The 12,721-nt window shown below is 47.1% G+C and overlaps 1 protein-coding gene across 1 annotated transcript; it reads left to right on the top strand.

Moving 5' to 3' along the window:
• The first annotated feature begins 66 nt into the window (after positions 1-66).
• Positions 67-12,586, top strand: itih5 (inter-alpha-trypsin inhibitor heavy chain family member 5). The gene is made up of 14 exons (XM_014472770.2): positions 67-821; positions 896-940; positions 1,961-2,124; positions 2,522-2,623; positions 3,473-3,708; positions 3,888-4,057; positions 4,145-4,261; positions 5,600-5,771; positions 5,931-6,240; positions 8,420-9,081; positions 9,603-9,656; positions 10,246-10,362; positions 11,019-11,396; positions 12,161-12,586. Exons 1-14 carry the CDS (start codon positions 723-725, stop codon positions 12,415-12,417), a joined length of 2,883 nt encoding a protein of 960 aa, XP_014328256.2. The 5' UTR covers positions 67-722; the 3' UTR covers positions 12,418-12,586.
• The last annotated feature ends 135 nt before the right edge of the window (positions 12,587-12,721 follow it).

Below are 12,721 nucleotides of genomic sequence, written 5' to 3'. Positions count from 1 at the left end.
AACTAAGCAAAAATACTTGATAAGTTTATGTTCACAAATAAGAAATATGACTTCAGCTCACAATATCATGCGTTAACAACATCTACCCACAGGGGGCGACTCCTGCGTACATACGTAGGTTTAAACTGGGGTCTTATTTTTATTATTAATCATATTTTTTCTACACCAGGTTTAATATTTGGGAAGATTATCTCAACACGAAACCAGAATCAAACACGGATCAGAACCACCAGAACAGTCCGGATGGAACAGGAAGTTTTCAGGTATCAATAAAATTAATCAGTATTTATCTGAATAATTCATAAACGTAACACCAAATAATAATAAACTGATACATGGAGGTCAGAATGAGACAATGTGACCCAAACATTCAACATCCGGGTTTTAAATCCAGAACAAACCCGAACCGACTCAGAACCAGACACAGACTAGATTTCAACTTTTTTCTAAATCTTCTGCCCCCTGGTGGAGAAAAGTGGCCCATTCCGATGATTCGGGTCTTAAAAAGAGGAGAAACGCAGATTTAGGTGTTTATGGAGGAAGTTCCGGGTTTCTGGATGTTTCCTTCATCAGGAGGCGAAGCGGAGAAACCAGCAGTTTCATCTTCCTCCTGGTGGGCGGATTTCTCCCGCTGCAGACTCTCTGCGCTCAGTCAGACCCGGACTGGGAACACTGGGAGTCATGGAGCATTCCTGCTTCTAACAGGCTGAGCTGCAGATAAGATGCTGCTGCTGCTGCTGGTTCTGCTGCTCAGCTGCAGCCCGGGCTACCGGCTGCAGGAGGATTCGGATCCAGACTGGGGAGATTTTGACCTGGACCTGGTAAGAGGAGCTGCTGCAGCGCAGTGTGCAGCTCCGTGTTGAACTTCTCATACTGAGCGTGTTTGTGTCTGCAGGAGCCGCGCAGAGTCCCGCGGCAGGTGAAAACCATTCTGCTCAAGGTAGGAAGTCTTCCCATCAGCTTCTTCTGGAAAAACAACCCAGAGTTCAGGAAGTTTTCAGAAAGTTTTGGGTTTTATTAAACTTCATGTTCCGCTCCAGATCGGTGACCTACTTAAAGATCCCTGCGCGCTTTGGGCGTGACGCGCAGGAGATCCGCCAGGAGTTTCTGTAATGTTGGATCCGCTGCAGATTCCTGCTGCAGCGGAGATGAGGATGATTCATCCGGAGGAAAACCGGATGAACCATAAACTCCTGATATTCCTCCCTGGTTGAACATTTCCTTCGTCGTTTCCTCTCGATTTTATGGTTTATTATTCTGAAACATTTTCACAGCTGAAAATGTGAAAAGCATTTTCCTCTGATACCCTGAAGTATAATCCAGTTCCAGTTCAGAGGTTCTTTAGAGCGGGTTCCCAAAGTGGGGGTCGGGACCCCGCGGGGGTCTAAAGATGATTCATCTTGATGCGACTGCTGAGCTGTATGGAGGACCAACGTAGCAAAAAAACTAAATGAGATAATTAAATGTGAATATGTTATAAAATAAATTAATATTCCATTAAATAATTAAATATAACTTTTGAAATTAAAAAGATAAATCCATTTAAAAATGCACATGATTGTGTCACTCTGTATTTATTTACTAGATAAATTTAGAGTGAAATAATTATAATTACTGGGGTCAAAGTTCACCTTCCACCCTGAACATGCAGCAGATGCAGGGGTTGGAATGGCCTAGTCAAAGTCCAGACCTGAATCCCACTGAGAATCAGTGCTACGACTTTGAAACTGATGATGTCAGAAGTTCTGTGGAGGAGATTCAGTCAGTAATGTTTTGACTACACATACACTCCACACTTTTCAGATTTTTAAAGTAAAAATGACAGAAACCATAAATCAGTTCCTCCACTGCTTTCTGCTGCTGTGACATAAAATCCCAACGAATGAATGAAACAAAAACTTTGACTTTGGCTCTGGATTTGGACGTTGTCACAGTTTGTCGTCACATTTCTCTCTGTCAGGAGAACAAACCTCACATCCAGGAACTGTCCATCAAGACCAGCGTCATCTCGCGCTACGCCTTCACGGCGGTGTTCTGCTCCATGCTGAACCGACACAGTGCTGCAGCTGAAGCCGTCTTCCAGATCCAGATCCCTGCTGCGGCCTACGTCTCCAACTTCACCATGTAAGAACCTGCAGCCTCACCTGGAGCCCATCCAGATCAGCAGGAAGAGAAAATCCCAAAATCACTTTGGGATTGTCTAGATTTACTATCTCAACTAAACTTGAATCCAGATCAGGAACCGGTTTATCTGGAGTTTCAGATCCCAAACTGAATCTGGTGGCTGCAGCCGCCCCTCCTGTCTCCGTTGCCATGGAGATTTCAGGCAGAAAGTTGAACATTTTCATAACAGAGTTGAGACAAGCGCAGATCTGTTCATTCATGTGCAGGAAACCTCTGAATACGTACTGACAGCATTTTCTGGCTCCTTTGTTGAAGAAAAACCCAGTTGAGCTCTGACAATAGTGGTGCTGAATGTGTGTGGGGCTCTAAGGCTTGACCTTTGACCTCCTTGAACCAGGATCATCGGAGGGCGTGTCTACCAGAGTGAAGTCAGGCCGAAGGAAAAGGCGGCCAAACCGAGGAACGGCAAAGCCAAGAACAGAGAGTCGAGTGACACAAGGTAGGAAAACCCTTAGAGAGAGAGAGATAGAGAGAGAGTGTGTGTGTGTGTGTGCGTGCGTGCGTGTGTGCGTGCGTGTGTGTGGCCATGACCCCGTCCAGCTGCAGCCTCCTAGCAGTGATTTTCAGATTAAAACTCTTTAGGCAGTGCGCAGCCGTTCATAGCGACCTCTGACCCCAGCTGTCATGGAGGAAATGACACCATGTAATTTCCATGGAAACAGAGAGAGATTGTTTAAATATGCTGCAGAGTAAAAAAAATCCTCCAAATGTTTCTGGCTTTGCTTTGACGTTACCCAAACATCCAGAGGAGCTTTGAATCCCAAAATGGCGGAACGTCCTTCTACATATCCCAGCCAGAACCACTAACTAGTACCACTAACCAGAACCACTAACCTGAACCACCAACATTGGTTAGCAATGTTAACAATTAACATTTCCCCCACTTAGGGGATCAATAAAGTATTATTATCTATCTATTAACATCTAAACCAGAACCAGTAACATCTAAACCAGAACCAGTAACAGCTAACCAGAACCACCATGTAAACCAGAACCAGTAATGTGCAGCAGACTCTGGTCTGGGAATCTCAAGGTTTTATGGATTCTTCTTCAGACGATCTTCTGTCCTTCAGTTTCAGCTGGTTTGTGGCGGCGGATGAATCTTGGTTCTCATTGGTACCAGAAATGTTCGGTACCTTTTAGGAAGTAAAGTTCTGATTCTGAATGTTTGCTAAAACATCTTGGGTAAAGAACTAAAACACTCTCAGGTATTCAGCAGTACCGGTTCTGATCTTTATGCCAAATGAGGGACTACTTCAATATTTCGTCTTGCTCTTTCATTGTGCAGCTCGGAGCCGGAGGTGGAGTTGTTCCGGACCACGGTTAGCATACCGGGCCGGAACCGGGCCGTCTTCCTGCTGATGTACGAGGAGCTTCTGCAGCGGCGGCTGGGAAGCTACGAGCTGGTCACCAGCCTCAGGCCTCTGCAGCTGGTCAGCCGCCTGAGCCTGGATGTCACCATCGTGGACCACGCGCCCGTCGTGGACCTGGAGGTTCTGCCGCTCCGCAGCGAAAAGATCACAGGTTTGAGTTCTACTTTAAATCACATCAGGAGTCGGGACGCCAATGAGCAAACCCAATTCCCCTCAGTCAACAACCCAGAGACTCTGGCTCCAGTCCAAACACACAACCAGTCCATCCATCCCGGGGTTCTGGTTTTGATCCAGTTAAACCATGACATACTTCCTGTCTCTGTGGTCCAGCCAAGTCCGAGGTTCCCATCACAACTGCAGTCACCAACGAAAACAACGTCTGGAAGGTCACCTTCAGCCCCAACATCGTCCAGCAGGCTCAGATCTCCACCAGCGGCGTCCTGGGAGACTTCGTGATCCGGTACGACGTCCAGCGAGACACCGGGATCGGAGACATCCAGGTGAGACGTCCTGCGTGTCGCTCACTGTCCTCCAGCCTCACGTTGTGCTTCATGTCGCCGCAATGTCCGGATTTATTCTGATTCCAGGTTTTGAACGGACACTTCGTCCACTACTTTGCTCCCAAAGATCTGCCGGTCGTTCCCAAGAACGTCGTGTTTGTGATCGACAGCAGCGCCTCCATGCTGGGGAAGAAGATGAGGCAGGTAAAGCAGCGCTCTGATTGGACGACGGTTTGTACTGTCCACCTGGACAACTCCGTTGTTTTTCCTCTTCTACCACTCTGCTGCCTCCGCCTTAATTTAGGTCAAATTATAATCCATAATCAATGTGGCAAGTAACAAAATGTCACATTTATCATCAGATCGCAAAATTTCTTGCAAATATTTCTAAATTAGCTCCATGAGATTAACAAAAATTGTTTAAAAATCATAAAATTATGAACATCAGTGTGAAAAGATGTGCGATATTTTATTTTAGGAAGTTGAATTAGCTATATATTGATATTTTATCAGTGTGTTAATGGTATTTACTGATATGTTCTGGTGGAACCGGCTGTAATGATTTCCAGCAGATCTCAGGAGATTCGGTAGGACCTGCGCAGGCTGACAGCTTCCTCCAGAAACTCTAGAAAGATTTCAGACATTTAGAGCCCAGAACATGAAAACTGGAGGTAAAGGTTGAAGACATGAACATCGACAGAAACATTTCAGTATTTTGCATCAAACTTTAGCAGAGTTGTAGTTTTATACTAACTATCCAACATGGAGATCAGATCTGCTTCCTGCTTTCAGTTTGAACTTCTGCACAAACTCTCAGCAAATCCATTCATATTTGGATTTCAGCAGATATGAAATCATTCTCAGCACGTTTTCCATTTGAGCCGGAGGAACTCTGACGACAGGCTGCATCGCCTCCTCCCTCATCGTATCGATGTCAGGAACGCAGCGCTGTGACCCCGCCAGCCTCCGGCCAGAGCAGCTCACAAACTACAGAAACAGACTTAAAGCAACAAAGCAAAGTGGAAAAGTACAGCAGAAGGTCACCGTCACCGTGACGACGGAGCTTTGTGGACAACAACACCCTCGACCCTTGACCCCGTGATCCGCCCCCAGCACGGCGCGGGAACAGAACAAGCGTGTTTTGATGCTTCACAATGGACGGCTTGAGCTGGGGTCAGTTTGTCATTTTAGGACCGCAACCCCAAATTAAATCGCCCGCCCACAGAGGAGAGAGAGAGGACTACCGAGGTTTTAATGGACTTCCTGAAAGCTTTTTAACCAGACGGCCATGTTTATGACTGCAGCTGCTCTCTCACATGCTCAATATCAATGAGATGTCCTAGTCAAAGGGAGGGCCAGAAAGACTGTTAACTCTGCTGATAACAGGAAGTAGGGGTAGGAATATTTTACCCTCTCATGATTTGATTCAGTCTGCTCTGGAAATCAGAACGACAAACGGAAACATTGAATAGGATTTAGAGGATGAGGGATGGTTTAAAACTTCTGCACAGGCTAACCTGTAATTTCCTGTGATTTTTGCAGACCAAAGATGCTCTGTTCACCATCCTGAAGGACCTGAGACCTGCTGACCACTTCAACTTCATCAGCTTCTCCAACAGGATCAAGGTTTGGCAGCCAAACGCTTTGGTGCCGGCGACGCCGCTGAACGTCCGAGACGCCAAGAAGTTCATCTATACGCTGATTCCCAACGGCGGTGAGACACACCGGCCTCTTCCCTGACCCTCAGCGCCGAGCTCAGCTGTTTGGAGGCTGGTTGCATTTAAAGCTCATGTCTTAATGTTAGCTAAATCCAGCAGCAGCCACCAATAAAAGGTTTTTCCATCAAGCCTTGATTTTAGTTTCTTCCCTTCAGGCACAAACATTGACGGAGCCATCCAGACCGGATCTGCTTTGCTTCGGGATTACCTGTCGGACCCCAACACAGGACCTAACAGCGTCTCCCTCATCATCTTTCTGACGGACGGCCGGCCTACGATAGGAGAGACTCAGTCCGCCTCCATCTTGGGAAACACTCGCTCCGCCGTGCAGGAAAAGTTCTGCATCTTCACCATCGGGATTGGGAACGATGTGGACTACCGGCTGCTGGAGCGCATGGCTCTGGAGAACTGCGGGATGACGAGACGCATCAGCGAGGAAGCCGACGCTAGTGCTATGCTCAAAGGGTAACGCTTTACGGCTTTCCTCTGAACAGAAAGTTTCAGCTGCTATTTAAGACGTAGGTTCCAGCCTGAATGGTTCCAAATCCACTGATACGCAGATGACGCCCAGCTTTACCTTCCTACTCGTTTCCAAAACGTTCTCAACACAAATCTTCACTTTCCAAACCTTGGAGTTTACCCATCAGTAACTCCTTCATCCTTCCTGTCTGGGTGAGATTCTGTCTCCACTGATAGACTTCATTTCTTTCCTCCACTTCGTTTCCATTCTGTGTTTTAATGCTAATTAAAGTAACTGAAACAGTAGCCAAGTTGTGGAAAATGTTTAGAGAACAGGGTGAGCGTAGGTTTGGCTTAGAGCTGGTCTGCAGCAGTCTGATACTGGTTCTAAACTGGTCCGGTATCTGGTCTGAACTGGGAACAGAACGACTCTGGGTTAGTGTGACGGAGGTCAACAATGGTGGAGCCATTCAGCGACAGGTCAGCTTCACTGGTCAGATTAGGTCATGATGGGTTGTCATGGCAACAGGAAAACCTCTGTAAAGTCTGTCTTTGACCCAGAATGATTTTAATAAAGCCACAGAAGTTACTGCTGAAGAAGCTGGTTGTTGCTTCCAAGCAGGGAAATGAAAGTTTAGTGGAAGGAATATCCAGAATATGGCTTTCATTGTCATCTTTCTCTTTAGTTGATCATCATGTTGATCTCTGAAGAGAAACTAACTGGTTAGATAAATGGGCAGGAAGCTGAAAGGTTGGAATATGAATCAACAAATATGTGAATTTAGTCAGAGTTTTTCTCAAATATCAGAATTAAAGTCTTTTCTTACATGCAGGAACGTTAAACTGATGTAGTTTCCAGACATTGTGATCCAGACATGATCCTTGTGCACAAACTGTGTTTGTACGAGCGGTCCGTCCGTCCGTCCGTCTCTCAGGCTGACAGCAGACCTGTAATCAGCTGAAGCAGCAGGCCGTCCTCTGATCTGCTGCTCTCAGACAGGTGTTGGTTCAGTCGCTCAGGAATGCGTGTGTGTGGTGGAACCTGCGTCTTGAGTGTGTGTGCGGGGTTAACAGATAGACTCTGATAACAGAGCCGCTCCGGCTTGAACAAACAGCTGCAGGTTTGCTGAGCTGACAGGACGCTCTCCTCCTCGGTTCACATTCATGCTCTCATTGTGAGCGGCTTAAAGAGCCGGCAGGTTAGACGGGAGATTTCAGTCCGGATGGAGATGATCCACTGATGATGGAAGCTGCAACCACACAAACATCCAGCTTAGACTAAAATAACCGCTTTGCTGCTGGTCCCTTAAAACGTCCAACCAAACCCAGCTGGACGCGTCCAATCTCTGAAATACGAAGTTTTTTATGAGTCTAAAGACTTTAAAGACTTTGAGGTTTATCTTCAGTGATTACATGTCTGAATAGTGATGGGAAAACAGACCCAACCAGGACAGTTTCATGTTTAGAGTGATTCTGATTGGCTGAGCAGCTCGTCATGACGCCTCCTTCTCCAGACACGCCGGGTTCCCCACATGATGATCAAACATCCAACAGGTTCAGTGTAGAGAGGGTGATGTGGAGACACAGCAGGAGAAACTCAACACTCACATTTCACTCACCAACATTTAGATTTCAGGATTTTAGATCTTTAGATCAGTCGTGAGTTCAGAGTAAAAAAACATGGCCGACGAGGAAGAAGCAACGTGGATGTTTATGGTCTTTATTTAGCAGAGAAAAATTATACTATTAAATGTTTGCCAGATTTTCTGCTGCATGTTTCTATTACATCATTTCTCCAGCTTTACCACATCTGACCAAAGGGAGGCGCTCTTCCCAGTCCTGGTTTCTGGTGTTGAAATCTGGAAGACCAGAGCCGCTTCTGGACCTGTGAAATCTGTTTTAGTTAGCTCTCCAGCAGTAAACCATGAAAGTCCTTCTGGTTTCCAGAACGACTGAGAATATTTGAACCCGGATGAACCAGGAAAACTGCTGACCAACTTTGTTAGATTTTTCTTTCTTAACCTCAGCAACTTTCACGTTTTTACTTTTGTGACGGTGGGACAAATGGCACCTCAACGTCCAGTTAGCTAATGGTTGCTGTGGAGACTCTACTGGTTGCTATGGTGACCTCTAAGAGTGAGCTTGGGGAGGTTGTACCTCCTTCACCACCTCTGTTCCTCTCCAGGTTCTACAATGAGATCGGAACGCCACTTCTGTCCGACATCCGGGTCAACTACACCCAGAACTCGGTCGGCTACGTCACCCAGAGCCTCTTCACCAACTACTTCAACGGCTCGGAGATCGTGGTGGCCGGGAAGCTGACCGACCGCAGCGCCGAGTCGCTCCACGTTCAGGTCACCGCCAGCAACAACGAGCGGCTCATCACCATGGAGACGGACGTGCCGCTGCGCCGCCTGCAGGCGGAGACGGAGAAACACGTGAAGGCGGCGACTGCGGCGGTGGACGCTGGAGCCAAGGCGGTGGGGTCAGGGGTCACGCAGGGGTTGGGGAGCTCCCTGGGTTCAGTGGCTGCAGACTTTGTGCGGCGTGTTTGGGGTTTCCTCAGCGTGAAGGAGGGGCTGCGGGCGCGGCTGCGCAGCCGCTCCAGCAGGGAGAGGGAGGAGCAAACCCAGCAGGCCACCAACCTGTCCCTCACCTTCCACTTCCTCACGCCGCTCACCCACATGGTGCTGGACCAGCCCCGCCCCCTGACCCAGACCTCCATGGCCCCGCCCACACCTGATGCCGCCTCACCGGCCAATGAGCTGCCAGCTGCAGACGACGAGCCGCCACAGAAACCAGACGGGAACCTGGGAGGCCCGGTTTCCTCTCTGAGCAGCCGGATGGGTGAGGCTTCACACCACATCCATCAGACGGGATTCTGCTGAGGAAAAGATTGGAGAATAATTCACCACAGATCCAGTTTCACCCAGCAGGAAGCTGGGTGATCCCATCCATTCCTTCAGTTTGGTTCACTACAAACCAAACCAATAAATAATGTGAAATTATTCAGGATAACAAAGTCTGATCTCTGCAGATCAGTTTTATGCTTCACAAGTGGAGGTGATCTAAAGGTCAAAGGTTTTCTAGAAGAGCTTATTTAACCTGCGAGGTTCCTCAGGGTTTCATCTTTGGCTCTTTGTTATTTTCATTTTCAAGTATTAATGTTCATGTACGAATTACTATCTGCTAATTTTTTGACAAAACATTTGTAAAAATTTAAAAAATAAACCATTTAGCAGATGAACCTGCATTAGTTCTTTTTCATTATTCTTGTATATTTTTGACTTTTAATCCGTTCAGATTATTGTTTATAAATCATTACATCTTAAATCATTTGACACTTTCTGAATATTTTTTCTCTGCAGGAAAAGCTGAGAGCGGATCGGTCAGGAAGTCCATCACCGTCTCCAAAACCTCAGGTAAGTCGTGCCGTTTCTCTCACTGAGTGAATTTCAGCAGATTGAAGCGTCTCTGCCTCCAGGCCTGTCATTCAGCCTGTTAGCTTTGATCAGCCTGGCTTTCCTCTGAAAAGCTCTAATTGAAACGCCAGCAGCAGCTCTGCGTTGTACTTAAGTAGCCAATCCTGGATGTTTGTGTTTTAGTAAAGAGAGGGGGGATCGGGGGCAGATACGGCTTAATGCCCCTGTCATTAGGGTCGCTCTGTAATCTCATTTAGCTGCTTCCAAAGAGCTGCAGCAACTTTTAAAACATCCCAAAGACAAAAACCAAAAACAATCCAGACAGCAGAAACAGCAGGCTACAATATGAACGCTGTGCTGACATTTCTAATATAAAATAACTGAAAACTAATGAGATTAAAAACAACAGCGGACCCTGGCCTGGTCACACATTTATCCATAGAGCATCTGAACTATTCGAAAGAAATGCTGAAATACTTATAGGCCTAACCAGTTTTCTTTCATATCAGGGCGATAGTCTTTACCAAAAGGAAATGAATGTCAATCTCTTCAGTGATCCCTCATTCCTGGTTGTGCTGCTCTCTCTCAGCGGACGGCGACCCTCACTTCGTGGTGGAGTTCCCTCTCAGTAAGCTAACCGTTTGCTTCAACATCAACGGAGAGCCTGGAGACGTCCTGCGTCTGGTTTCTGACCATCAGTATTCTGGTGAGTCTCATCAGCCTCAGGGCTGATCTCAGTCACTGATTCTTTCTCAGGTGTCCTCCAGCAGATCATCAGCCTGGCGGGCCACCAGGCTTCACTCTCGCCCCCACAGGGCCAGTGGCATCTGCTTCCAGGCACACAGTGACATTTTATAGCATGACAGTTATTATATCACCTTCAGCTGTTATCAAATAATATTTAAAAGAAATTTGACTTTGTAATATAAGGCCTTGAAATTGGGCCTCTGTCTCTTTAAAAAGCTCTTGCTGTTTCTGAAGCTCCGCCTCCAGGAAGTTATCCAACATGGCTCCTCTATTAACCCTTTAGTGTTTTTACCTGTGTTGCTCTGAGCAGCAGCTCCTAATGAGCTCAGCAGCTGTTTGCTAATTGCTGCTGGCTAGTCTGAAGGAGCTGAGAGGGGGAGGAGCTGTGTCTGGAAGGCGGGGCTAGATCCACCCAGGCCTTGCAGCTGAATGGTTGCCATGGAGATTAAATGATTTATCAAACAGAGCAAAACTCCAAGTTTGTTCTACATGATGAAAAGCTAAAAAACTATAAATCTATTTTACATGACGCCGCCCCTTTAAGCCGCAGCCTGAGATGACTGAGACTTTCCCAACCTCAGGTTGGATTAGTTGATGGTTCTTTGACTATTCCAGGTGTGACGGTGAACGGCCGGCTGATCGGCGCTCCAGCGCCCCCTGGCAGTCATAAAAAGCAGCGGACTTACTTCAGCAGCGTCGCCGTGGTGATGGACCGGCCGCGCCGGACCTACATCGAAGTGACCCCCACCAAGGTCATCCTGGACGGGCGGGACCGCATCGTACTGCCCTGCCACGCCACCGCGGCTGTGGAGGGCGACCGGCTGTCCGTCGCCGTGGTGGGCGGGGCCAATGTGACGGTGACAGTGGGAGGAAACATCAGCTTCGTCATCCTGCTGCACCGGTACAAAAACCCCAGCCCCTACCAGAGAGACCACCTGGGGTTCTACATCGGCAACAGCGCCGGGCTTTCACCGCGCTGCCACGGCCTGCTGGGTACGTCCCAACAAGCTGCTGTCCGATTGGCTGCTGCCGCAAACAGGAGTCAGCCAATCACAGAGCAGCTACACTCAGACATGAACAGGAGCTGAAGTTCAAACCGAGTTTCAGACGGTTGGAGGACAGAAGACGTGTCCAAACTTTTTACCCAAACTACTGGCAGTAGTTTATGGGTTTCTGCATTTTTCCTGCATTACAGGAGAAATGCAGAAAGATTTTATTTTGATGGGTTTTTAAAGTTTTTCCTTCTCAACAATATATAATTGAAGATCCAAAACATAAAAAAGGTTTTAAACTGTTAGATACATTTTTATCATTTATGATTTACGTTCAGGGGCCAAACAAAATCATTTGAAGGGCCACAAATGGCCCACTGGCCACACTTTGGACCCCCTGCCCTGCAGTGACCCAACGGTTCCATCTGGTCTTCATGATTCAACAGTTTCTGCTCACAGACACACAAAACATCACAAATATAAACTTTGAAAAATGTAAACATGCAGAAGGAATAAAAACTCTGGTCAAACCATCAGACGTTCTTGGATAGTAATGTTGAGGTTATGCTAATGTTATGCTAACATTAGCTGCAGTTTCCAGACACAACCTACAAGGTTTTCAACCATCCTTATTGTTACCTTTTGTTCATTTTCAGATGGTAAATGATAAAACCTGAAATATGTAGATGTAACTACAACCAAGCTCAGATGCAGATAAAACAGCAGAAGCAGGAAGTGAACCTGACGGTTTCTTCCTGACTCCAGGTCAGTTCCTGCATGAAGAAGTGGGCGTGGCACCGCTTCCCGCGCCGGGCGATGCGGGAGACTTGAACCCGTCCGCATTCCTGAAGGTGAAGGAGCGGTCGGTACCGGTGGTTCGGAAGAGCAGGCGGATCTACGACGGGAAGCAGAACGTGGACTGCTGGTTTGCCCGGAACAACGCAGAGAAGCTGATCGACGGCCGGTACGAGGATTACGTCACGGCTCAACTGTTCGATACCGGAAACACCAACAACGCATGAATACTATCATTATTGTTATTATTATTATTATTATCTGATTTAACTAAGCATTAAATATAACTTAATGACGTCAGTACCTGTACGGTTTTTTTTACTATTTCTAATGAAATGAAATGTTTTATGATGTTTAATGTTTTCCATGTTGAGGTGAATAAAACCTTTAAACTAGTTTTAGACTCATTTGTTAAATTTCTGTCAGGTGTAACAGCTGTTTGCTACCTGGCCTCATTAACCTGCAGCTGCACCGCAGGCCCCGCCCACACAGGTGCGCTGCAGGCCCCGCCCACACAGGTGCGCTGCAGCC

This window comes from Xiphophorus maculatus, chromosome 17 (assembly GCF_002775205.1).
Source record: "Xiphophorus maculatus strain JP 163 A chromosome 17, X_maculatus-5.0-male, whole genome shotgun sequence".
NCBI classification, from domain to species: Eukaryota; Metazoa; Chordata; class Actinopteri; order Cyprinodontiformes; family Poeciliidae; genus Xiphophorus; species Xiphophorus maculatus.
The sequence above is the reverse complement of the archived record's forward strand: the minus strand, read 5'-3'. Positions and strand labels throughout refer to the sequence as shown.